General features: G+C 29.8%; 1 protein-coding gene across 1 annotated transcript; it reads left to right on the top strand.

Annotated features, from left to right (window-relative positions):
- The first annotated feature begins 367 nt into the window (after positions 1-367).
- On the top strand, positions 368-7480 carry LOC120091798 (cathecol O-methyltransferase 1-like). The gene is made up of 4 exons (XM_039049924.2): positions 368-887; positions 2597-2907; positions 6594-6658; positions 7043-7480. Exons 1-4 carry the CDS (start codon positions 457-459, stop codon positions 7352-7354), a joined length of 1119 nt encoding a protein of 372 aa, XP_038905852.2. The 5' UTR covers positions 368-456; the 3' UTR covers positions 7355-7480.
- The last annotated feature ends 20123 nt before the right edge of the window (positions 7481-27603 follow it).

The raw sequence follows: 27603 nt of genomic DNA, 5'->3' as shown, positions 1-27603 counted from the left end.
TTTTTATTACAACAACCCTTTTATTTGATCGAGGCATAAATAATAATAAGAGATCTGTCTTCATGCATCTGCCTTTTAATCATTCCCACGCAAATAAAATAAAATAAAATATATTAAAAAAGAAATAATAAAAATTTATCATATAACAAATTGATTGGACAATTTAGTGAGATAACCTAGAATATATCTAAGTATTTTTTTTAATAATAATAATAAATCACAACATTTCTATATATTATCGAAGAATGATTAATTACAGCCTAAGTTGTAATTAATCCCAGATTCATTATTCTTTTTTAAAAAAAAGATTTTTTTAATCATTTAAAAAGACAATTATCATGTGACAATTTAACTTTAAATTGGGTTGTGCACGAGATTATCAACCACGCATCAAAAGAGTTAGTTGCAGCAGCCTCAAATTATTCCCTCTTCTACACATATCAGCTCAAGCAAGAAATGGATTCAATGGCGGAGCAAACAACCCTTCCTTCCCCATCCAACGCTGCCGCCAAAGAACAACAACATTATGCTTACGCTGCACAGCTGGTTACTCTAACGGTGCTACCGATGACGCTCCAAGCAGTGTTCGAGCTCGGCGTGTTCGATATCTTGGCGAAGGCTGGGGATGGGGCAGAGCTCTCCGCGGAACAGATAGCTGGGGAGATAACAAATACGAACCCGGATGCGACGTCGATGATTGATCGGATGTTGAGGCTTCTAGCTAGCCACATGGTTGTGGGATGCTCTGTGGGGTTCGATGAAGATGGGAAAATGCAGAGACTTTATAGCCTTAATCCGGTTTCTAAGTATTATGTTCATAATGAAGATGGAGTCTCTGTGGCTTTTAATTTATCCTTGATTCAAGATAACGTCTTCCTTCGTAGCTGGTTTGTTCTCTTCTTTACATTTAATTTTTAGTATTCTTTTCCATTTCTACTTTTATTTTCTCTCTTTTCTATGTTTTTTTAATGGAACTAATCTTAAAAACCAAAAATTTTATCTGAAATAACTTAAGCATTTTTTGTCTTCCTATCTTTCTCCTCTCTTAATTTCGATCTATAACATTTTTCTAAAAAAATATTTATAGCATTTCGAATAGCATCTATTTTCGTGCATTTCACGAAATTGTCTAATCATAATTTGTTATGTGACAAATTCTTCTTATTCATTTTTCTGAAATATTTTTTTTTAAGTGAGTGATGAAAAAAGATGTATAAAGATGCATTTTAAGATGCACTTGAATATTACCATTTTTTTCCTCTTCCTCACTACTATCGTGATCTATTAGAATATATACTTATTATTGATACACTTCTATCGTGATCTATTAGAATATAGATAGACTTCTAGATACTTCTATCAATGTCTATTACTAATAGTAATCAAATTTTACATATAATTGTATTAAAGTTTATTAGTGACATACTTCTATATAAAAAAAAAAAGAAAGAAAGAAAGAAAGAAAGAAAAATAAAACAATCATATACTTATAATTCTATCAGTGATACTTCTATATAATGTTATTAGGGTCTATTAGCATAGTGCAGATTTTGGTTCTCTTTGACCTCTAATTATCAAGGTGACCGCATATAATTCAATTTTTGCATGAAAATTATATTTCTGGTTAACTTTTTAAAATCATACTACTTTAAATTAGTCTACTAATGATAGATAGTGATAATCTTATCAGTATTATTGGTGATATAAAGTGATAAACTTCTATTATTGTCTATCACGGATAGAAAGTGATATATTCATATCATTAATAGTCAATGATAGTCTTTTCTTTCATTGTCTGTCAGTGGTACGTAGAAAGTGAAATACTTCCATCACACTGATAGTATGTCATAGTCTTCTATCACATTGTTAGTATATGATAGTCTTCTATCACTGTTTATTAGTGATAGAAATTGAAATATTTTTATTGCTAATAGACACTAATAATCTGGTATCACTATATACTGGTTGTTGATACACAACGATAGTTCTATCGGTGTCTATTAGTGATAGAAAGTGATAGTCTTCTATTGGTCCATGAGTGATAGAAAGAGATAACATTCTATCATTGATAGTTGATGATAACTTCTATCACCACTATTATCAGTGAACAAAAGGAATATACTTATACTTCTATAATTGATAGTCAGTAATAGTCTTTCATCACTATTATCAGTGATAGAAAGTGATATAAGTACTTTTTTATTATAGTCAGTGATCGTCTTCTATCAATATCTATCAATGATGAAATATACCTGAAAATTATATTTCTTTATCAACTTCTTTAAATAGGTCTTACCACTAGTAACCATTTATTGTTTTTATCGCTGATATTAGATTCTATCGATAATGTAAGAAACACAACTATAAGACTATTACGAAAAAGACAATTTCTTGTCACTTGATTTTTTTGTTTTGCCTGCCAATATAAGACCTTCAGTTTGACTCGAATTTAAAAGCACTTCTGAGATAAGTAAGAACTATAACTAGCTTTATCCAAATCTTGTACTCTTGATGTAGTTTTATAATGCTAAGAAAAAAGGACACGATTTATCAAAATTTCAAATCCAAGACTTAAATTCCAAGATTAAAAATGCAGGAGTGAGCTGAAGAATGCAGTTATTGAAGGAGGAATTCCTTTCAAGAGGGCTCATGGAGTTCATGCCTTTGAATACTCTAGCTTAGATCCAAGATTTAACCAAGCTTTCAATGCTGCAATGAGAAATCACACCACCATGTTCATGAAAAAAATTGTCAAATCCTACAAAGGCTTTGCAAACCTCAAGCAACTAGTTGATGTTGGCGGTGGCCTTGGTGTAGGCCTTCAAATCATCACTTCCACATACCCTTCAATCAAAGGCATCAATTTCGACTTACCACATGTCATTCAGAATGCCCCATCTTATCCCGGTACGTGATCTTTCAACATTTTTAATAAATCTAACTTCTATACTTTTCAATGTTTTCACTGTCGTTATAGATCAAAGTAGATATATTAATGTTGATATGGAGATTTCTTGAGTGATGTTAAATTTAATAACACGTAAGTTCTATGTAGGACTGACTCTTTTTGTTATCTACTAGAACAATCTTACAGAGGTTTGAACACAGGATATCCTGAACGCCAACTTGCTCTAATACCATCTTAAATCACCAATTGATCTAAAAGTTTAAGCTAATATGTGAGGACAAATTTAACATTATATCATTAATACTCCTATTCACTTGTGGGATTGAAATACAAAGAAGATTCAACAAGTGGAAATCGACATTAAATGAGAAGGAAATATTGTTGGGGCTCGAACAAATGACCTCTCTGGACCACCGGTTTTGATACCATGTTAAATTTGATTGACCCAAAAGATTAAGCTAGTGGGTGAAGGTAAATTTGACATAATGTTAATATTATATAATTAGATTTACCTTTTCACATACAAAACTTAAGTTTTTGGGTCAATCAGTGATTTAAGATGGTATTAGGGTAGGTGGTTAAGGATGTCCTGTGTTTAAGCCCTGCATCCCCAATTAATATTCATTTTCACTTGATTGGCTTTTCTACATATTTCAAACCTACAAGTGCGGGGGAATGTTAGTGTTATGAAATCAATAATTAAAGAATACAAAAGAGCATAAAAAGAAATAGAGAAGATTGATATATTGATTTATGTGGTTCACTAACAATGGGTTAGCTATGTTCACGGGACAGAGGGAAAACAATATTATTAAAGAGAATGTTACCGAAAATAGAGAATCTGCCAACACTTATAGGGTTAGAATGTTTATATAGTGCACTTCTCTAAACCCTAAGTGGAGAAGGAAATATTTAAATAATTAAATATATCAAATACTAATTCTAATTAAGTGTAGGATTCAAGGGATTCCAACAAATCTCCATCTTGACTTGAAATCTCCTAAACCAATTCGAATTAGAATTCAAGACATTCCAACAAATCTTCACATTGACTTGAAATTTCTCACATATAATAGATGTATCTTGCCATATGTACTCAGACTTCTCCTTTATGCCTCAAAACAGCAGATCTTGACCGAAAAAGAAAATCCACAGATGTACCCAATGCAACATAAATATATTGCCAAACGTACTTAGACTTCTCCCTCAAACTCGAGATGACAAAATGACAAAAAACTTGAGTTTGCAAAGAAAAAACTTTTGAATCAAATCAACAGATTTGGATTGGAAACAGAATACCCACAAATGTACCAAATGCAACATAAATATATTGCCAAACATACTTAGACTTCTCCCTCAAACACAAGGTGGTGGAATGACGAACAACTTGAATTTGCTCAGAAAAAAACTTCTAAATCAAATCAGTAGATCTAGACTGCAAACAGAAAATCCACAGATGTACCAAATGTAACATAAATATATTGTCAAACGTACTAAGACTTCTACCTCAAACTCAAGGTGGTAGAATGACGAACAACTCGAGTTTGTGAAGAAAAAGAATTTCAAATCAAATTAGTAGATTTAGACCAGAAACGAAATCCTCATAGATGTACCAAATGCAACATAAATATATTGCCAAATGTACTTACACTTCTTTCTTAAACTCAACGTGGTAGAATGATGAACAACTTGAGTTTGTAAAGAAAAAACTTCTGAATAAAATCAGCAGATCTGGATTGAAAATAGAACACCCACAAATGTACCAAATGCGACATAAATATATTGTCAAACATATTTAGACTTCTTTCTTAAACTCAAGATGGTCGAATGACAAACAACTTGAGTTTGCAAAGAAAAGAACATGAATCAAATCAGCAGATCTAGACTGTAGATAGAAAACCCAAAGATATACCAAATGTAACATAAATATATTGTCAAACATACTCAGACTTCTCCCTCAAACTCAAGGTGGTAGAATGAGAAACAATTTGAGTTTGTAAAGAAAAAAACTTCTGAATCAAATCAACATATTTGGAATGGAAACAGAAAACCCACAGATATACCAAATGCAACATAAACTATTGCCAAACGTACTCGTACTTCTCCATCAAACTCAAGATTGTAGAATGATAAACAACTTGAGTTTGCAAACAAAGAACTTTCGAAACAAATCAACAGATCTAGATTGGAAACAAAAAAATCATAGATGTACCAAATGCAACATGAATATATTGCCAAACGTACTAAGACTTCTCCCTCGAACTCAAGATGGTAGAATGACGAACAACTTGAGTTTCCAAACAAAAATATATGAATCAAATCAGTAGATTTGGGATGGAATCAGAAATCCACAGATATACCAAATGCAACAGAAATATACTGGCAAACATACTTAGACTTCTCCTTCAAACTCAAAATGATAGAATGTTGAACAACTTAAGTTTTTAAGAGAAAACTTCCGTATCAAATCAGTAGATCTTGATTGGTTGAAACTCTAAGAATCGACAACTTTATTAAATTTGTCTCTGAAAAACTGAACTACACTGCAGTTTTATAGATTTTGTTCAGTAGCAACGAAGAATAAAATCTCAAGACGAGGATTTAACCATTTCAAACAAGCCTCTATGTGTCCCCAAAAGGCTGAAAAAAATTCAGCACGATTCAACAGCTTAAACTCCCACAATCGATAACTTTGTGAAAGTTGTCAATGAAAAATCAAACTACATTGCAATTTTATAGATTTTTTTCAGCAATGTCTATGGGAAAAACCAGTGCTCAAAACGATGGACAACGTTAGAGTCCAAAACGATGATCCAACCGTTCAAAACAAGTCCCAATGAATTCCTAATAGGCTGATCAAAATTCAGTATGCTCCAACAGTTGAGACTTCTGAAATTAATAATTTGGTGAAAGTTGTCTTTGAAAAACTAAACTACACTACAATTTTATAGATTTTGTTCAACAGGAATGACGAACAAAACCAGAACTTAAAACGATGATCCAACTATCCAAAATGAAACTCCTTCAATTGGCAACTTTGTAAAAGTTTTCCCTGAAAAAGCCAAACTACACTGTAGTTTTACATATTCTGTTTAGCAGCAATTATGGATAAAATCAAAGCAAGAGTGACAATCCAACCATTGAAAATGAGACCTTGTGTGTCCCCAATAGGCAAGCCAAATTTTAGCATGATCCAACGGTTGAAACTTTGACAATGACCAATTTTGTAGAATATGTCCTTGAAAATCGAACTGCACTGCGCTCCTGATAAATTGTTCGTTTTTTTACGTTCACGCCATACATTTTTAATTTTCGAACAATTTTAGAATTTCGAAAAATCCTAACAAGGCTCTAATACCAGTTTGTTACGGAATCAACAATTAAAGAATACAAAAAAATGTAAAAAGAAATAGAGAAGATCGACACACTGATTTACATGGTTTACTAAAAATGTATTAGCTACGTCCACGGGACAAAGAGAGAACAATATTACTAGAGAGAATGTTATAGAAAATATAGAATATGTCAATTATGCCTATAGAGTTAGAGAGTGTATATAGTGCACTTCTCTAAACCCTAAATGGAGATGGAAAAGATTTAATTAATTAAATATATCAAATACCAATTTTAATTAGGTGTAGGATTCAAGGAATTCCAATGGGAAATTTTGATTATGATTTGGCAGATGTAGAACATGTTGGAGGAGACATGTTTGAGAAAGTTCCAAAGGGAGATGCTATACTTATGAAGGTTAGTTTTGCTTGACTTTCTTGTGTCATATATACTATATACACACACATATTATTTGTTTGATTATATATATCATCTATCATGTTATTATACATATTTCTTAAATTATATAACCATCCAATTACAAGTACATTCCCAAACATGTGGTTTAATGAACCACACTTTCAATCGTACTAAATAAAATTGAGTTTAGTTGTAATAACTATGTATTTTTGAGAGGACAGTTAATTAAATTGAATATTTAACTACGATGTGAATTGTAACACACATACATAGTCAGGCTAGTCCTAAGCATTTAAGATTTGAATCGATTTTAGGATGATGAATCATATCGTATCACTGAACAAAAATTTTTAATCTTAACTTGAACATCTATGGTTATAGTGGATACTTCATGATTGGAGTGATGATCGGTGTGTGAAGTTGTTGAAAAATTGCTACGATGCAATCCCAGATGATGGAAAGGTAATCGTGGTGGACGCTGTGCATCCAACAGTGCCTGAAACCACAAGTGCAGCAAGAGCCGTTGCACAAGGCGATGTGCTTATGATGACTCAACTTCTAGGAGGGAGGGAGAGAACTCGCGATGAATTCAAGGCCATTGCTACTCAAGCTGGCTTTAAACGTGTCATTTTTCAGTCTAATGTATGCAATCTTTGGGTTATAGAGCTTTTTAAATTCATTATAACCCATTAAAGATCGATGATTTCTAATACTTTTTATGGCGTATTTGACGAATATTATTTTATAGGTATGAATATTAATTGCATTTGTATTTTGATATTTATGTCGGATAATTAAGTGGATGGAGATCATTAAATATTTGTCTTTTGTTACCAAAATAAATTTTATCTGACCGAATATGCATTTGGGAGATGTATTTTTTAACATTGATTTTGGATTATGTGATCCAAATGGTGAATTTTTTTAAAAATAGAGATTTTTATGTTGTTAGAATATTTCGATTTTGAATTTTAAAATTTAAAATAAAAATTAGATTAAAAAAGATAAAAACTTGAACATCTATTATTTCTTTATGTTATACACTCCATTCATATTTTGGCATTAGGAATGTATAATTAATCTAATATATTATAAATTATATAAGTTAAAATATCATTTTCACTTTATTATACTTTTAAATTTATTGAGTCTATGAACTTTCAAATATCCAATTTTAGATAGACTTTAAATTTAATCTTTCAAAGTTATTTTCTTATAGGAATATTTCTTCAAAATTTACAGTAAAAGAGTTGGTAAGTTATAGAATACCTTTTTGGTAAATCGGACCGTATAACAATAGACATTAAATTTAAAATTTATTGAAAGTTGGTTGATTAAATTGATATTTTGAAATGGTAAGCACAAAGTTCTACAAATCTCAAAGTGAAAGGACAACAATAATAGAGTATTAACTCTCTTTATATGTTTGATGGTTTATTTCTTTTATTTTCCTATTCTTTAGTCTGTTATTGGTTTTCTCATATGGGCTTTGCAGGTGTATCCTTCTTCCTCTTTATATATGTAGGTACTGTTGTCATTCAATACGTAGAGAATATTGATTCTATTTCATAATTTCTTATTTCCTCCTTTATATTCTTTGTGGTATCATAGTCCAGACTATTCTCTATTTCTTCTAATAGAGACTGGAGAATTTTCCTCTTTGTCTTCTGAGTGAATCTATCCCACACATCTACTCCTCTTTCAACACCAGTGGTTACTTCTCTTCAGTAGACTCCTATCTATACTGCTAGACCTCCAAATGTGCCGCTCCGTCAACCATAATTCTTCCAACCTCAGTTTTCCAACTTCCAAAATTATCCTCAACCTCCAATTTTATCCCCAAATGGCTCCTCTTGGTCACCTGTTCTTTACTCCTCCATATCCAACATATTCTCCTACGATCTGTAATGCTCCCACCTGTTCCCCAGCCACTGACGATTAAATTGAACGATACTAATTACCTTTTGTAGAAGACACAACTACTCAATGTTGTTATCGTCAATGGGCTTGAGGGATTCTTAGATGGTAGAGTTCTTTGTCCTCCTCAATTTCTTGATGCAAATCAAACTCAGGTAAGTGATGACTTTACTTACCTGAAATAGTTAAATAGGATCTTAGTGTCCTCGATTTACTCATCTTTGTCTGAAGAAAAAATGGGTGAAATAGTTTCTCCTCAATCTGCTCATGAAATTTGAGAGTGTCTTCGTCGTATGTATGATTCTAAAATGACTGCTAGAATTATTTGTCTTAAGGCCAAACTTTATAAAATTAGAAAAGATGGTCAATCTATTACTCATTATCTATCACATATTAAAGAAATTGTTGATCGGTTTGCTGTTGTTTGTACGAGGTTTTCGGAGAAACTTGTTTCGCGGAATTGAACATGTGTTGGTGTTGGTTTGATGCAATGTGGTTTGATTTCTAGTGCTTGATCCTCTGATTCTTTCTTAGTTGAATGTGTATGCTTGACTTGGGGAAGCGGTGCTCGTGATGTTCTTGAAGTTGAAGTCTTAAAAAAATCTTTGTATCTTTAAAACTTTAGCTTGAAGGAGTAGTTCGGTCTTTAGGAGTCAATGAGTCTTTTGAATGTAGAGGATTCTTTATAGGCTCTTTGGAATGAAGAATTCCCGACCCCCCCAAAATGAAGAAAACTCTTTTATTTATAGAATTCTCTGGTGGGTTTTATGGGCTTGGGCTCAGTTTGTCCATGGACCTAGCATAACAAATTGGACTTAGATTTTATTTAATATTGGGTCAAATTAAAACCATTCATGGACCCTATTTGACTTTAGCCCAAATAATAATGTCAAATTGGACCGAATTAATTTTATCTATTCAATGATCATGATGAAAACAAGCGATGTCATCAGGATTTGCCAACTTATGTATTCAATTTCTATTTAGGACACATGTTAACCTTTAATTGGATCCAAATTTGATGATTTGGTAATTTCGCCACTAATTTGAGAAATGATGTGACAATATGTGAGTAGTCCAAAATTTCTCATTCAAAAACAGGCATTGGAGAACCTATTTCTTATAGAGAGAAATTAGATTATATTATAGAAGGGCTAGGAGTCAAGTACAATGCATTCGTTACTTCAATTCAGAATTGGGCTAATGTTCCTTCTATAGAGGATGTTTGAAGCCTCCTATTGGCATGTAAGGCATGTCTTGAACAACAATCTTCTGTTGAACAGCTGAATTTGGCTCAAGCTCATTTTTCTAGTTTTTTCCTTCAACAAACTAACAAGAAGTCTCAATCTCCATTCCTTCCCACCCTCATTTTCCTTTCATGAAATCCTTTCCTAATTCTCCGTCACCAAATAATGTCCTTTGTGGTTTTGGCAAACCCTAATCCAATCCTTCCCTTTCTCGTTGGCCATCTAAACATCTTTCTCAAAAAGCTCAATGTCAAATCTTCATAAGCATGGACATAATGCTCGTGTGGTACCAGCTTCTTAAGGTAGCATTTCAATCCACCACTCATCAAGCTCACTTAAGCATGACTTCCTCTCAAGCCAACTTCCCTTCTAATGCATCATTTGCTTCTGATGTTGTGTCCCTTGCTCCCATTGAGATTTCTTATCTTGATGAAAGTTGGTTTTGAAGGAATGAAATTTCTTGTGGAAGCGTATGAACGCCGTATAATTTGAATTTAGTTTGTATAAAAAAATATGAGAGGAAAACGTGCATCAAAACTAGAATAAACATTTAACACTTAAGCATGTTTTCTACAGAGAATTGAAAGAGAGAAACTTACCCTTGATGGACCACAAAACTTCACGACAATCCCCTTCGAGATCATGGATGGTGCTGGTTTGGAATCACAGGAACACTTCCTCTAAGTTGGACACTATCAAGCAGAGACCTTGTTATTCTTAATGAACAAAGAAGATGGAAGCATGGGCTCCAAAAGAGTTTTTGGCAAAGGGAGTTTTCAAAGAGATTGGGAGAGTGAGAGAAGTATGAAAGATTTTCTTAAAAATTCTATTATGTGCTTTTCTCAACAACACAAATAAGGAAAGAGAGAGGGAGAGGGAGAGGAAGTTACGTTAATTCCCTCTTCATGATCTATTAAGGGATCAATTTATCTACTTTCTCTAATGACGGGAAGGAGTGAATTTCATCTTGTGTAGCTATGTTCCCAGCTCCCTATTTGAACAAATCCCGAAAATGGTAGGTATAGTGAGTCGACGAAATTGGCCACTCTCACCTATATAGATCAAAGGATTGTCCTCATAGATAGGAGTTTATAACCCACTGAAGATTAAGATCAAGATACCTATGGTCATCTTAGTGAAACGTTAGTTTCTTCAAGCCAATTCTCTGGTAAATACAACCCTTTTTCATCTCATTATTTCTTCGAATGTACTTGCAGTAGCATTCAAGTAATATTCCTTGATTCATCTGTTTATACTGCGATTTATAAAAGGCTTTTACACAAAGAAACAGTCTCTCCAACGTATAGATGGTTGGGAATTCACGTTCTCATCATCTTTGGGTAAAATCAAGTTTGCCGTGCAGACATTCATAAACTGCTCTGCCATAATTCTTAACGGATAATCCAAATTTTGGTTTAATAGTACATTTCGATAGAGGGTGACCATAATTGTTCAATTTATCTCTTTCAACATGGATACCATGAGGCAGGCCGTGGAAAGTTTTAACATAAGCAGTAGGGATTTGCAAATCCTCCAGATGTAGAGAACGCAGAGACTTGAATCCAAATGTATTACCCACAACAGAAGTCAACATGTTAGTTGAAGGAAATCGGACATGAGGATTTCCATGAGCAGCAAAATGATTGTTCCAAATTCCAATTGAAATTGAACACTAAGAATTATAGTCAAGAAATGGAAAGTTACAGTTCATGCCCAATACGAAATTACAACATGCTTTACAATAAGATCGAGGGATAAAGTATCATACCTTCAAAGACTCATGCTTCAAACTCCCTCGGTCATGAATGCTCGTTCAGCCTCCAAGACAGCAACATACGAATGCTCGAACACAACGATCGTAACACAGCATGATCAATCAGCAAACACGAACACAACAATCTATTGTATAGGTAAATCCTGCGATTGTTTGACTACGACCAGCTGAGTGAACTATCGTATAGTAATATTCCACAATCGTCTAGTCTCTCTTTGAACTATAATTAAGTAAATCCAATTCATTTGACAACAAACCGTGAGTTCCTTTTCCGAGAATAACAACTCTTCTAAATTTAGGGAAACATTTTTTCTTTTATCCCACGGTTACCATAAAACCACCAATAACCTCCTACTCAATCGGTTATTAGAGAAAAAGATATAATTATCCAATAATTAATATTATTATAAATATATATGATAACCAACTTACCATATTATATTTATAACCTATAGTTTTAATATTTCATCTCATGAAACATATAAACCATATCTCTTTTTCTATTTGATGGTACTTCATGTAAATCACATTTTATATTAATCCTCCACTTGATGTATCTCATATATCACACCGATCATATCATGTATATCGAATTTCCTTTTGTCAATTTGAACATTTCAAATCAACACCAAGAACTGATTCTCAACTTGAATCCATTGAGCTACCAAGGAGACCTTATGGACCTATAGCTTGAAGTTCCAACGGTATGTGAATAACTGACTAAACTCTTTAGTCATGGAATCTACCATCCGTTAACTGTCAGGCACTTCACTAAAGATCGACAATTGCAATTTCCTTATTACAGATATATTTTGTATTCATATCAATCAATCAACAATGCGATAATCCTTCACAGATTGCTCGTAAGTATAGCTGGGCCAATAATTGTTATGCCTTTGTAGTTATATCTAATTCCTTAAGTACCATTGATCCCTCTGATGAACATAAGTCATAGTCCTATTATGATTGAGTCATTTATGGAATCTAACGACAACTGTTGACAGAGACAGAGATCGGACAGGGATAGCGGTGACAATTAGAGTTAATAAGATAAAATCCTTCAACAAAAACTTCAACTACAACTACAAAATAAGTAAATTACTTGAAGGTCCAATTTGTTGTATTTGTTGTATTGTTACGGCAACAAAAGACTACAACTACAACTACAAAACAAGTATATTACGGCGACAAAAGACTACAACTACAAAACAAGTCAATAACACCAAGGTGCTAATTTGGCTTAAATTAGGAAATTACCTGAAGGTCCAATTTGTTGTACTTGTTGTATTGTTATTAACCCTCAACAAAAACTTCAACTACGAAACAAGTTAATAACACCAATTTGCTAAGCTCTAATCACCAAAAGGACAAAGCAACAAAAGAATTATGAAGTATAACAGTAGGACCACAAAACCAAACTCAACTACTAAAACATAAATGGGTTAGCTATAAGTAATAAAGACCAGAGTTATTCATCGGTTGGATTAGGTTGGATTAAAGCATATTTAGACCCAACTCAATTGTTCGTTAGTAAATTTTTTCAATCTAAACTCAATTGTTCGTTAGTAAATTTTTTCAATCTAATTAATTTTTATCGATAGTCTCGTCATTTATTAAACCGTTTATTCTAAAAGTAATTAAAATGTTAATATGTAAGAATTTTATTTAATCATTTTCATATGTTGAATGAAAATTAATAACTTAATTTCAATTTATATTGTAAAAATTTTCTTTTCAAAGTGCAAATTTTTTTTATAGAAAATTTTGGAGAATAAATTAACCAAAAAAATAATAAAATAAAATATAATAAAAAATATATATAAAAATAATTGTATTGTAAATCAAAACTACATACTTTTTAAAAACAATAATAATTTTGTGGTGGCTCGAATTGGTTTGGATTATTTTAAGTGAACCTATAAACCAACTCAACTCGTAAAATTTTCAATTATTTGAATCTAACCTAACTCAACCCAACTTAAATGAGTTGATAACCTAATCCATATAATACAAGTTGAGTTCGATTGATCTAATTTTCTGAATCGATGAAGTATTTTAAACACATGGCCATAGGTTTTATGTGTGGAGTTTGTAGATGATGATGGTTGCCTTAAAAAAAAAAATGGAAAAAAAAAAACGAATAGGTGGGAAGTCCACAATTGAATCTAGTTAAACGAAATCTATGCAAGTTTTGTTTTGTTTTTTTGTTTTTGTTTTTTTTAGAAAATAGATAGATCAATTTAAGAAAGTTTGGAATGACTTTTTACATACTTAAAAACATTTTTATTTACTTAAAAACAAAGTTTAGTTGTTCCAAATACTCTAAATCATTAAAAAAGAAAGTTTTAAATTTTCGATCACTAGATATTATGCTTGCAAACGATGTTTACACCTATAAAAGTTCTATACTCATACGAGGTTAATATCACATTCTGATTCAAAATTACTTTTAAACATCATGAGTCTGTTCAAGATAAGTTTTCATATATAGTTCTTAGAATTGATGAGGACTTTGGAAAGTTGTATTTTAATACCCTAACTCTGAAACTCAAAATTCTCTTGAATTTCAAACTTGTTCCAAAAATATATATCTTTGTGTTAAAACAAAGAATTTGTAATTAATATGATAAACTGATGTTTATAAATTAGAAGACAAACACATGATATTATCTATAATTATGTAGAAGATTAAAATTTTTTATCCTTTATATCATCTCAAAAGAGCATATAATTAAGATCATTGATAGTCAATTGTGAGTTTAGCTCAATAGTCATTGACATAATCTTCCTCTTTATAGGTTAAAGATGTTTGACGCTCTTCCTTGTGTTGTTGAACTCAACAATAAAATCATTGATTAACATAATTAACTTTTACATATATCACTTATCAAGCCAGTTTAAGTGAATAGTATTGTAAATGATTTGACGTATGTCTTTCTATTTTTGTTTATTAATCGTGGTGTCAATATCTGTTGGAATGCCTTCAAAATTCGTATTCAGTATATTTTATTTTATGTGGTTTTTTACGATTAAGACCCTAGGGTTTAGGGAAGTACACTATACAAACTCTTTAATCTTGGTGGCACCGTTTTGTATTTTTTTAAAACATTCTCTCTAATAAAAATTGTTCTTTGTCTATATTGTGGATGTAGCTAACATACTATTGATGAATCACGTATATCTGTGTGTCAATTTTTTCTATGTTTTTTTTTTTTTGTATGCATTAATTGTTGATTTCGTAATAATATGGATCTTAATTATTTTAACGAGAAAAACTTTTCGAAAATATATTTTAAATTTATCGAGAATGTAAATGCAACTTCTTAAATTCAAAACATAGAGGTTAAGGATATATTTTATATAATTTCTCTCCTTTAAAAATTAATTTTTTTTTTCTTTTTTTTTTAAAAAAAACCCACCACCTACCAGAGATTCTACAAGAAAAGAAGTGAAGAATTTTGAGGGTTAATATATATATAATGAGAACGTGGTATTAGGTGAGTTTCAGAGCTGCCATTGCGGCTTTAGTAGCCACTGTGTGTTTCACTCAGTGCTCTTTTTTTAAAAAAAAATTAATAATATCAATGAAAGTGGGGTTTCATAAGCCGACCCTTATCTTCACTTTCACTGTTTATTATTATTTTTTTTACTTTTTACTTTTTCTTTTCACATTTTTGTTTCAATAGTGTTGGCCGCTTTTCTCACCTGCCCGTGGTTGTTTTCACTTTTCAGTTAATGGGCAACATTAACCACTTCCATTCAACTACAAGTTTACTCTTAATCTCAACTGGTTTACTTTCGAGAAGAACTTTTTGAAAGATTCGTGAACATTCAAAGTTTGTGTCTATTTTTGTAAATTTAGAAAGAGTCATTTCGAGTGAATATTGGTAATGTAATACGAAAAAATAAAATCTTAAGGAGAAAATGGAGTTGAAATAACCATGCGATCTTTTATGAAAACAAATTTGTTGAATGAAATGACATATTGAAAAATATACTTGTTTTTTTTATGTCAAACAAAATTCGTCAAATATTAGAGACCAAGGTATACAGGTTGGATTAGGTTAAGTTACGGATCTTTTTGTATCAACCCAAAAGTTAATTAAACAATAAAATTGGAATTTCATGACATTTTACAATTGAACCTCGCTCGATGGTGTAGGAAATTGTCAGGCAAAGTAAGTACTCCTAATGGTCATATGGACTACCGTCAGGATAACTCTAATAAAAATCTCTCCTATCTTTTTTACAATTGAACCTAGCCCGATAATCAAGTAAATTGTTGGACGAAATAGGTACGCCCGACAATCTTTTGACAACCGTCGAGAAAACTCTAATAAAAATTTCTCAATTTTTTTTTTTTTTTTTTTTTTTACAATTGAATCATGCCCGATAGTGAAGGAAACCGTCGGACGATGTAGGTATGCCTAACAGTCATTTGGACAATAGTCGGGATAACTCTAATAAAAATCTTTCGAATATTTTTTACAATTGAACCTGGTCCAACGATCTAGAAAACCATGGAACTTAGTAGATATGCTTGACGGTAGTCCAAAAACTGTCGGGAGAGCTAACTTATCCCTATCCTTGTCAGATGCCTCTCGGAATATATATTATTTTTTTTTTGAGAAATAAGTTATCGAGGGATCTGTTGTCTTCTTTTCTTTATCGTTTTATTCTCATTTATTCCTTACACACTTGACACTTTCTTTTTTCTACATTTAGTATGCTTTTCATTGGAATTAAATAATTTTTTTTTTTCAAATTCTTCTGGTTAAACTTTTTTTTTTGTTTAAAAAAATTAAATTAACAATGAGATGTTAAAATTAATAGATAATTATTTTAAATGAAAAACAATTGAAAATATTTACAAATATCACTGTCATAGATGGTGAAATTTTGATATATTTATAAATAAATTGATTATTTTTTTATATTCGAAAACACCTCAAATTAAAATTTAAAATATTTAAATTTAAGACGTTTCAATCATTCAAATATAAATCTTAATTTTATTATAAACATAAAGTAAATATCTAAAAAGTTATGAATGTAATTTTTCAAACAACTGACGAGTGCAAAATATGTGTGTGGGGAGGGGATTATTTTTAAATATAAAAAAATAAATCAAAATATTTACCAAATATTGTAAAATTTTAGAATTATCAATGATAGACGCTGATAGAGAAGTTTACTAGTGTTTATCAGCATCTATAATTGATAATTCGAAAAATTTATTATATGTTGTAAATATTTTCAATAGTTTTACCATTTGAAATAATTTGTGTGCAAGTCTTATATTAATTTTAATAGATTTTAAGTAACACATTTCTGATTGCAAGCGTGTGTGTATATATGTGTATGCCCCTTTTAAATTTTTAAAACTACAAATTAAGGTAACCATTTTATTTATTATTTTTATTTTTTAAAATTAAGTTTATAGACATTGTTTTCACTTTCAAATTTCTTTCTTTATCATCTATTTTTTATCCGTAGTTTAAAAACTCGAGTCAAAGTTTTGGAAGCTAAAAAAAGTAGCTTTTAAAAAGAATTATTTTTGTTTTTGTAATTTTTCTAAGAATTCAATCATTGTACTTAAGAAAAATGAAAATTATCGTAAGAAATGGTGAGGAAATAGGCTTAATTTTCAAAAATAAAAAATAAAAAATGAAATTGTTACCAAACGGAACAAAATTTTTTATGTATTTGGGATAAAATAACAAAAGAAACAAAAAAAAAAATCAAATGGTTATTAAATAGGGTTAAAAAAATTTATATTATTTAATTTGTTTTATTAAATGATTACTTAAAACACTTTTTATGTATTTGAGCTAAAAAAACAGGGCAGCAGAAAAGTATTTGTGTATGATATTCATGAAAGCATTGCGTAGAGATTTCCATGTATGCTTGTAGTAAATGTTATGATTTTTTGCTACATTCATCCTCTAGTCATGAATAATGATAATTTGTTAACCGACTTTGATGAATCTTTTTTAGGAAGATATTTTAGTTTATGTTTATTTTTTATAATAAAAAATTTAGATTTATATTTGAGTGATCCAAAACCCTTAAATTTATAAAATTGTTAAAACAAAAAATTAATTTATTTTTTACCGTGAAATTAGACAACTAATTTAATATTTTATGTTCATTTAAATCTAAAAAAGTTTCACCATCTTAAATCTTTAAGAAAATCTAGAAAAACCTTATTTCATCCTAAAAGTAAACTGACTAGGAAATGAAAAAAGAAAAAGAAGGTATTATCTAAAATAAATGAAAAGAAAAGATGAAAATACAATTAAAGAAAAAAAGAGAGAGAACAAAAATCTTTTTATAACAAAAAAAAAAAAAAAAAAAAAGCAAACAGGGTGGGTTGTGACTTAAAAAATTTATAATTTGTGTTGAGTCTTTGAAGATGACACAACTCAAAGAAATATTAAAAAAGAGACCAATAAAATATGACCAATGATTAGGGGTAGGTTGTACCTAATTTCCCATTTAACCACTTTTATACATAGTAGAAAAAGATTTTTTTTAAAAAATAATTAAAAAAAAAAAAACACATGGAAGATTTTATTGGTACAATTTGGATTGCACAATAAAAAATAACTATATTTTTTAATTCTCTCAAAATTTTGCTAAATATTTTGGTAAGAGCTCTATAATGATAATTAATAATCTGTATTACAATGTGTCCAGTAGGTTTGTTTTGTAAGCAGATTTGAACTACAAATCTTATGATTACTTACTAACATATGCCAATTAAATTATGCTATTTTAATCAATGGTTAGAATTATGTGAGACAGTGAAATTTTATGATAATTAACATATGCCAATTAAAAAAAAAGGAAGGGACACACAAATTTACGTTATCCACTAACAATGTGTTAACTACGTCCAGAAGTAGAGAAAGAACAATTTTATTAAAGATACTATAAAAAAATATGGTCTTTAGTTATGAAAAATATTCGTTGTAAAATCTATTTTCCTGTGGCAAATATTATTTAGCAACGAAAAGCTTTCGTCACAATCATTCGTCTCTAAAGCCTAGTCAGTGAAAGGTTTTTGCAACGATCTTTAAAAAACGTCGCAAGATGCGACGAATTTATAAAACGTCAAATTCTTGTTGTAACGAACAATAAAAAGTCACAATATACAACATTTTGTCAAAACATCGCAATATGCAACGTTTATCAAATTATGACGTTTTATTTATTTGTTGCATTATGCTACATTTCTGTTTTTAGTATAATAATCTTGTGATGTCTTATGTTTCATTACAAATTTTAATAATATTTTAAAAAGAACTATTATTCTTTACAGACATTTTTTAAAAACATTATCCCTGGTAGCAAACATTTGTGGTACACCTTATATACAAATCACGAAATTAAACAAATATGCACTAAATATTGTACATAAGATCAATATATATGTAAAATCTTTAATATCTGCTACAACAGAAGTAAGTTTCCAACATAAGGTTTGAATATTATCAACTACAAGTTCAGTTTAATCTAAAATGTATTCTTCCAGAAAGATTGAAAATTCTCACCAACAAATGAGGCTTTAGTCTTGCATACATAATTATACACATATTAAATTAGTTTTAAATATAAGTCAAATATTCTCAAACATATCCAGTGTTAAATATTAAACTTAACATGTTCACCCGATCAACATAAAAAGATTAATCACTTTTTTTTTATTATCAAATATAAATTACTCTTAATACACATAATTCTCATAAAACTCAAGTCAAATACGAAATATAATTATCATAACTATCACACACACTATTTTCACATAAATAATTATAAAACATTCAATAGCTACATCGTTAGTAATAATCATTATCCACATGTTAAAACTAACTAATTTGACAAAAGATAAACATAAATTGAAACTAATAAAATTACCTTAGAAATGAACTTCATCTAGTGAATCTTCTTAGAATTTCACTCATTGATTCTTTTGTTTTTTTGGTGTTGTAACTCAAGTTTTTGACGTTGAAAAAAGTACATCAAATAGAAACTTATCATAAACTTATTTAAAGTAGACAAGAAAATATAAAAAAATATATATAACTTTCAACATTTCATATCAATAAAATTAATGTAATACATTCAACACAATAGAAGGATCTATAAACTTTTAAAGGAGCTTAACTAAGAACAAAATCAACCATCTCAATTTGAAATCACACAAATGAAGCAATCTTTTAATGTTCAATAGGTTAGTAGTAGACCATTAATGACTTCCAAATCACACAAACTTTAATCACACAATGACAAACTTTGAGCACACAAAGCAACTTCCAAAAGGCACTTCAAAGTTCAAACACACACAATATAACTATACAACCACTCTCTAAATTACTTTTTTAAATACATAATCAACGTAGATATCCTATGCAAAAACATTAAAAGGGCACGTCAAATTTCATCATGCTAATCAAACGTCTCTAAATGAGTTTGAATCACATAAATAGCATCAAAATGACTATTTAAATTTTTCAATAAACAAAGTTTCAACTACAAATTATAAAGCAAGAATGCTAAAAGAAATACTACAAAAATCTACCTACCTTCGACAAGCTTAACCAAGAAGAAAATCAACGTACAAATAGAATATTCGGACAGAAGAAACAAATGTGTATAAATGAATAATCATAAAGTTCAACTATGAGACCAAGATCAAATTTTGTTTTTTAACTTCAAAAGTTCAATAACATACCACTAATCACACAATAAGATAAAGAAAACAATGTTCACATATAAACAAACATCAAAACAAAATTTGAACACACAAAACATCATGCTTTAATCAAATAATAAATTAAAAATTCAATCACATAAATATATCAAACCACACAGTAATAGACAAATACTCTATAAATCATAGTTTAAGAAATAATATAAACTTAATCACAAACATACTCCCAAATCACAATTTCCAAAACACACTCTAAGATGAAAGATCTCCATTTGACTCCAAAATATGTTCTAAGAGTTTGAAGTATTCCAATCAAATCCTAAAAGCTCTCTAAGATGCATATGAGCTTCCGCTTAACTCCTAAATGCATTCTAGGGCTTGACAACATTGATCAACTCCTTTGAACTCTTAATTAATAACTCATTTTTTCTCCCCTCCACCATTTTCGGTACTGGTTCGATTAACTTCCCCTTTTATTTCCAAAAGGAAGTAAATAATGTTCATTTACTTTAACAATTTCTTCCTAAAAAATGAGAGGAAGTTTATATAGAAATTTCATCTATCAAAAGGAAAATTAAAGTTTGAATGAGGAAGCAAACTAAGGAAAAAAATACATAAGAAATCTTGAATCTTGAAGAAAAAACTCACTTTGTACATAAAAACAAAAAAATGCTTATTCTGAAAATCGAACTCAACATAATAGAACATCCTTGCCCTAGAAACCAAACACCCCTTTGTCCCAAGTTCAGACAAACCACGCTTCCTAATTGATTTGGGACGATCGATGCTTTCTCTCCAACTTCAGATGAACAAAACAAGAGCTTCCTCCCTGATTTCAAGCGAACAACGCAACTCCTTGCTTCAGACAAGAACGGAGGATTATAGGGAATGGGGAAAAACTTAAACCCTCAAGTGAATGTATTAGAGCGAGGAAAAAAAAAGATCTTGTGACTAAACCCTAATTCATCACATACCCAAGGCTAGTGACTAAAATTTATTTCGTCACAAACCCTACAATCAAGCGCCAAAACTCCCACCCAACTAATTGAGCATGCGACTAAAGCTTAATTTGTCACAATATACCCTCCACCGAAATAAGTTTTCATTGCAACCTACAACGTATTATATCGTCATCACAAGCTCAACTGGAACAGATTAATATTTCGTCGCGTAGAAGCTGTGACAATTGAGGTTAGTTGTCACAAGCTTGAAAATTATCATTCTTTCATCACAAGGTTAGAGACGAAAATTATATTTCGTCACTAAATATGTGAGGATATAAAAATAATTGCTAAAAGTTCATCGCCAAAAGTCATATATTTTGTAGGGAGAAAATGTTACAATTTATAGAACAAATGGTGCCTCTAGGGTTAGAAATTTTATATAGTGCACTTCACTAAACCCTCGTATTAGATTGTTTGAAGCACCAAATAATAGACTCAAGGCATTCCAACCATTAGTAGAATATTAATTGGGGTATTTTTATCATAGCATAAATAATAAATTCAATAAAAATATAAGTTTAGTCATTTTTGTAAAATCATATTATTTGTCATTTTTCCAATACTAATACTTAAATTGTTAAATTATACAAAATACCTTTAAACTTTGTAATTTATGTCAACTGTTAGTGTTTTGTTTTAAAACTACTGTTAAACTTTTAAAATTTTTTAAAAATATATACCCTTAAACTTAAAAATAAAAATTAAAAAATATCCTTACTATTAGTATATGAACACAAACCGATAATACTCGTTTAGAAAATACCCTTGAACTTTCAAAAGAAAAATTAATATATAATATTAGGAGCCATTTGGATAGCAGATATTGTTTCACGTGTATAGATATTAAATATTTAGGATTTGAATATCTGGGTTTTAAATGTTTGTGATAATTTATGTCTGTATTTGGATATATACAGGATAATTATTGTTGGAAGTTAAATTTATGTATTCAATTTACCGATCTTGTATATTGAAACCAAAATTAAATAATTACTTAATTACATGTAAGAGACCAATTAATAGAGTCATTAATTAATTTAGCATTATTTAATTTGTTGTTATATTGATTAATTATTTAATCAATAAAAATAAAAATAAAATGAATACTTTTATTTGAACACAATTAAATTATTTAAATTAATTACTAAAAATAATTTAATCAGAATAGTGATAAAATAGTTAAGTTAGCATAAATATTAATGGTAAAAGTATTAGTTTAAATTTATTAAGTATAAATAATATATTTATATTTAATATAATAAAAATAAGAAATAATTTATATTAATTTATTAATTAATTAGACTATATTTTTATTTTTAATTTCTTAGGCATAAAACTATCACAATTATACGAGTATTAAAAAACTCATAGTCTTGAATTTTAAAAAGTAAAATTCTATGAAACAAACAAGGATCTTAAATTTCTGCCTAAAATCCCATAAAAAAATCAGTAAAATAAAACACCTAAAAAAAGTTAAAAGTTGCTCTTACCATCAATATAGTAATCAATTTATTTGAAGTTTTTTTGTGTTAAAAAAGAACCAGATTTAAAATAAGTTTATATATATATATATATATATTTCTCCATATAGATACTCTTATTTTTCTCTCATTTGTCCAATTCTTACCTCAATTTTATCATAACAAGATATGAACCAAAACTCAAGTTAAAACATAAAATCCAACAAAGTTCCAAAATAAAAACCTATCCAACAAAGTTTCAAAATAAAAACCTTTCCTTAAAATTTATTAACACGATAAATAGTCAAATACAAAAAATTGTCTAATATTTGGTTGTACACACTCAACAACTAAGGTACAACCTTGTTAAAACATATAGTTAGTCCTCAAGTCCTTTTAATGCTTCCGTTATTCTCTTTCTTTTTGTTATAATATATATACATTAGCTAAAGGAGGAAATTTTTTGAATGAGATTAACAATTGGTCAAACATGCAGTTAACAAGAAGAAGAGTAAGAGTAGAGTGATAGGCCACAAATTGAAGGAGAGAGAGAAAATGAAAGAGATGAGATGAGATGTAGGTAAATGGTAAGAATATTTTTATTTTTATTTTGTTAAGATAAGGCTTCTAATGCAACTTTTGAAATTTTAATGGTATTTTGGCAATGCGGTATTAACAGTTTTTGTTCAAATATTAACAGTAAAAGTATTTTCTAATATCTCTGAGTTCAAATTGTATTTTGAAAAAGTTCAAGTGTATTTTTGAAACAAAATACTAAAGACTTTCATTAAAAACTAATGGTAAAGGTATTTTTTTAAATTATTTTTTAATGTTTAAGGTTAAAAATAGTGAAAATAGAAAATGATATCCCACAAATTGAAGTAGGACGACAGAAAGAGGAAATGAAAGAGAGATGAGATGAGGTGTAGGTAAATGGTAAGAAAATTTTTATTTATATTTCGTTAAAGTAAGGGGTGCTAATGCAACTTTTGAAATTTTTATGGTATTTTGATAACAAAGTTTTAACAATTTTTGTCCATATATTAACAATAAAAGTATTTCTTTTAACATTTCTTGAAGTTCAAAGGGTACTTTGAAAAACTTTTAAAAGTTCATGTGTATTTTTGAAACAAAACACTTCAGGATTTTCATAACAAAACTAATGGCAAGGTATTTTTTTAATTCTTTTTTAAAGTTTAAGGTTATTTTTTTTTAACTATACAAACCTTTTTAAATATACTTATTCTTCAAGTTGGCCGTTGGAAAACATGCAGGATATGTACGCTCTCTCTATAAGTACAAACTCTCTCTACAAGTATAAATTCCTAGGAGAAATCACCCACTCACAAATTGTTCAATGGGTTGACAAACAAAAGTATAAGGGAAGTGTGGAGTTGGGTGAATGAGAAATTTTAGACCACATTTCGAAAATTAATGGCAAAATTATAAATGATTAAATTTGAAACTAATTAAAGATTGACATGTGTCTCAAATTGAAATTGAAGACATAAATTGACAAATCTCGGTGATGTGTTTTCCTTATAACCATTCGAATAAAATAATTTGGTCTAATTTGATATTAGTATTTAAGCTAAAGTTCAATTGAGTCCAAAAATAGGCTTAATTTGACTCAAATGCAAATTAAGTTCCAAATCTGTTAGTTGGACATAAGGGTCAGATCCATGGACTAACTAAGTTCAAACCCACAAAGCCCACCTTAGAACTCCATAAATAGAGGAGTTCTCCTTCATTTGAAGGGAACATAAATTTTACACTAAGAGATCCTAGAGAGAATTCTTCCTACAATCAGAAGACTCCTTGAGCTCTTGAAAACTGAATCACACTGGAAAACTATAATCCTTTGAAGATACAAATGTTCTTCCAAAGCTTCAACTTCAAGAACATCCATGCAGTATGGTCAAATCAAATGTACACATTTAACATCTAGAACAAGTTGCAAAGCCCTCAAGATAGATCAAAATTCAAGAACAAGTTGCAAAATCCTCGAGACAAATCAATGTTTGAGAACAAGCTAGCTGCGAAGCTCTCGAGACAAATCAACATCGAGAACAAGTTGCAATATTTGTGTGAACAGGTGGATCATATTTATGTGATAACTTAAATAGTTTATAGTAGATGGATAAGGTTGGATACCTTATCCTGGTGACATTATGAATACAACTCACTTTGTAGTTGTTACAATATTTGTATAGTTCTACAAATAATCTGATCCTCATCATTCATGTAAAGACATGTGAGCGTGGGTGTTCTATACAAAGAGTTTGTATAAAATCGGACTATGAAATGAATAGTGTATATATAACAATGAATCCTGCTATTTTGGGGTGAACTCAAAGAGTGAACTCAAGGTGGTTCTTTGATCTGAATGCGTGAGAGTGGCCAGTTTCACTGACTCAATATGCTTGCTATTTTGGGGATTCATCTGATTAGATAGTTGAGAATACAACTACACAAGAAGAAATTCACTCATTCTTTATAGTTAGAGTAAGTAGAGAAATTGCTCTCTTAAGGGCTGATTTTAGGGCTTGAACAATGTGACACCACACTCTCTTCGGGCCCAAGAGAGGTTCAGTCATAGTTGGACTATGACAAAACGGTAATTTTGGCTCAACTGTACTAAAGAGCAATTTGTGGAGAGTCAATGTACCGTTAATTAGTTGTAGTGCAACGAGTGCAACTATCGATATTTAGTGGAGTGACCGCAGTTAATGGAAGTTGGTTAATTTAATTAAATAGTTTAATTAATTGGTCAATAGGTCCCCTCGTTAGCTCAATTGGAACTAATGAGAGTCGAACTAATTTTGGATTAATTTTAATTGTTCAAATTAATAAAGGAAATTAATTATATGAGATATAATTAATATAATATATATGATATATTAAAATATAAAGTTTTATTTGAGAGGAAATAAATATTTGATTATGATTCAAATACTAATTTTATGGATGTGATTCATATATAAACTATAGGTTATATTATATTTGATATAATATAAACTATAGGTTATGTTTTATATTTGATATGACATAAAATTTGTTTTATACATACATACATATATACAAACACACACACATATATATACATATTAAAGTAGTTAATATATATTTATATATATTTAATTTAATTCCCTTTTTAATTTAAATTAAATAATTGGGAGAGAGTTATTGTAACTCTCTCAGCCCACTCTCTTAGATAAAGAACGTGAGAGTTGGTTTAACGTTAAGAAAAATACAAGAGAAGGATACAGTTTTTTGTTTGATTAAGGTATCTCAAGATCCCTCTATGTGTGAATTCTCTTTGAGGCCACACACTCGTTGAAAAGCATGTTGTACTCTCTACGTTGAGTCTTCAAGGTAAGTTGTGATTCTCCCTTCGTTGAAATGCATGTTGTATGTATGAATGTTTATCATATGTTTCCTTCATCTCTGATTTGGTATTATTCTATAAAATTAAATTAAGAGACATGATGTTTTTCATGCTTCCACTTCGGTTTTCAAAATCTTCAGGTTCTTCTTCGAGATATGTCTTACTAACTTATTCTCAGGGCTCTGATACCATGTTTCATTGTAGTCAATTGAATAATTTCTATTGTCTTGTAATGAGATTTACACAAGGGATTTAAACATAATTGAGAGAAATATAAAACAAAAATCATAGGCTAATTTGTCGCCTAAATTTGAAAAATCTATAGTATAGCAAAGAAGCACAGTTTAAGGTAATCATTACATTAGCAAATGAAATTAACATTTTAAGGTAATCATTACAATATTATTAGAGAAAATATTATAGAAAATAGAGAATCTGCCAACGCCTATAGGATTAGAATGTTTATATAGTGCACTTCTCTAAACTTCTTAGTGGAGAAGGAAAAGATTTAAATAATTAAATATATCAAATACCAATTCTAATTAGGTGTAGGATTCGAGGCATTCTAACAAATCTCCATCTTGACTTGAAATTTCCTAAACCAATTCTGATTAGGATTCAAGGCATTCCAATAAATCTCCTCATTGACTTGAAATCTCCTAAACCAATTCGGATTAGAATTCAAGACATTCCAACAAATCTTCACATTGACTTGAAATATCTCACAAATAATAGATGTATCTTGCCAGATGTACTCAAACTTCTTCCTTACGCCTCAAAATAGCAGATCTTGACCGAAAAAAGAAAATCCACAGATGTACCCAATGCAACATAAATATATTGTCAATTGTACTTAGACTTCTCCCTCAAACTCAAGGTGACAGAATGATAAACAACTTGAGTTTGCTAAGAAAAAAACTTTTGAATCAAATCATTAGATCTGGATTGGAAACAAAATACCCACAAATGTACCAAATGCAACATAAATATATTGCCAAACATACTTAGACTTCTCCCTCAAACACAAGGTGGTGAAATGAAGAACAACTTGAGTTTGCAAAGAAAAAAACTTCTAAATCAAATCAGTGGGTCTAGACTGCAAACAAGAAATCCACAGATGTATCAAATGTAACATAAATATAGTGTCAAACGTACTAAGACTTCTCCCTCAAACTCAAGGTGGTAGAATCGCGAACAACTTGAGTTTGTGAAGAAAAGAAATTCCGAATCAAATCAGTCTTTCTCCTCTCTTAATTTCGATCTATAACATTTTTCTAAAAAAATATTTATAGCATTTCGAATAGCATCTATCTTCGTGCATTCCACGAAATTGTCTAATCATAATTTGTTATGTGACAAATTCTTCTTATTCATTTTTCTGAAATATTTTTTTTTAAATGAGTGATGAAAAAAGATGTATAAAGATGCATTTTAAG

Source organism: Benincasa hispida, chromosome 11, assembly GCF_027475165.1.
Source record: "Benincasa hispida cultivar pf3 chromosome 11, pf3_genome.v1.1, whole genome shotgun sequence".
Taxonomy (NCBI): Eukaryota; Viridiplantae; Streptophyta; class Magnoliopsida; order Cucurbitales; family Cucurbitaceae; genus Benincasa; species Benincasa hispida.
The sequence above is the reverse complement of the archived record's forward strand: the minus strand, read 5'-3'. Positions and strand labels throughout refer to the sequence as shown.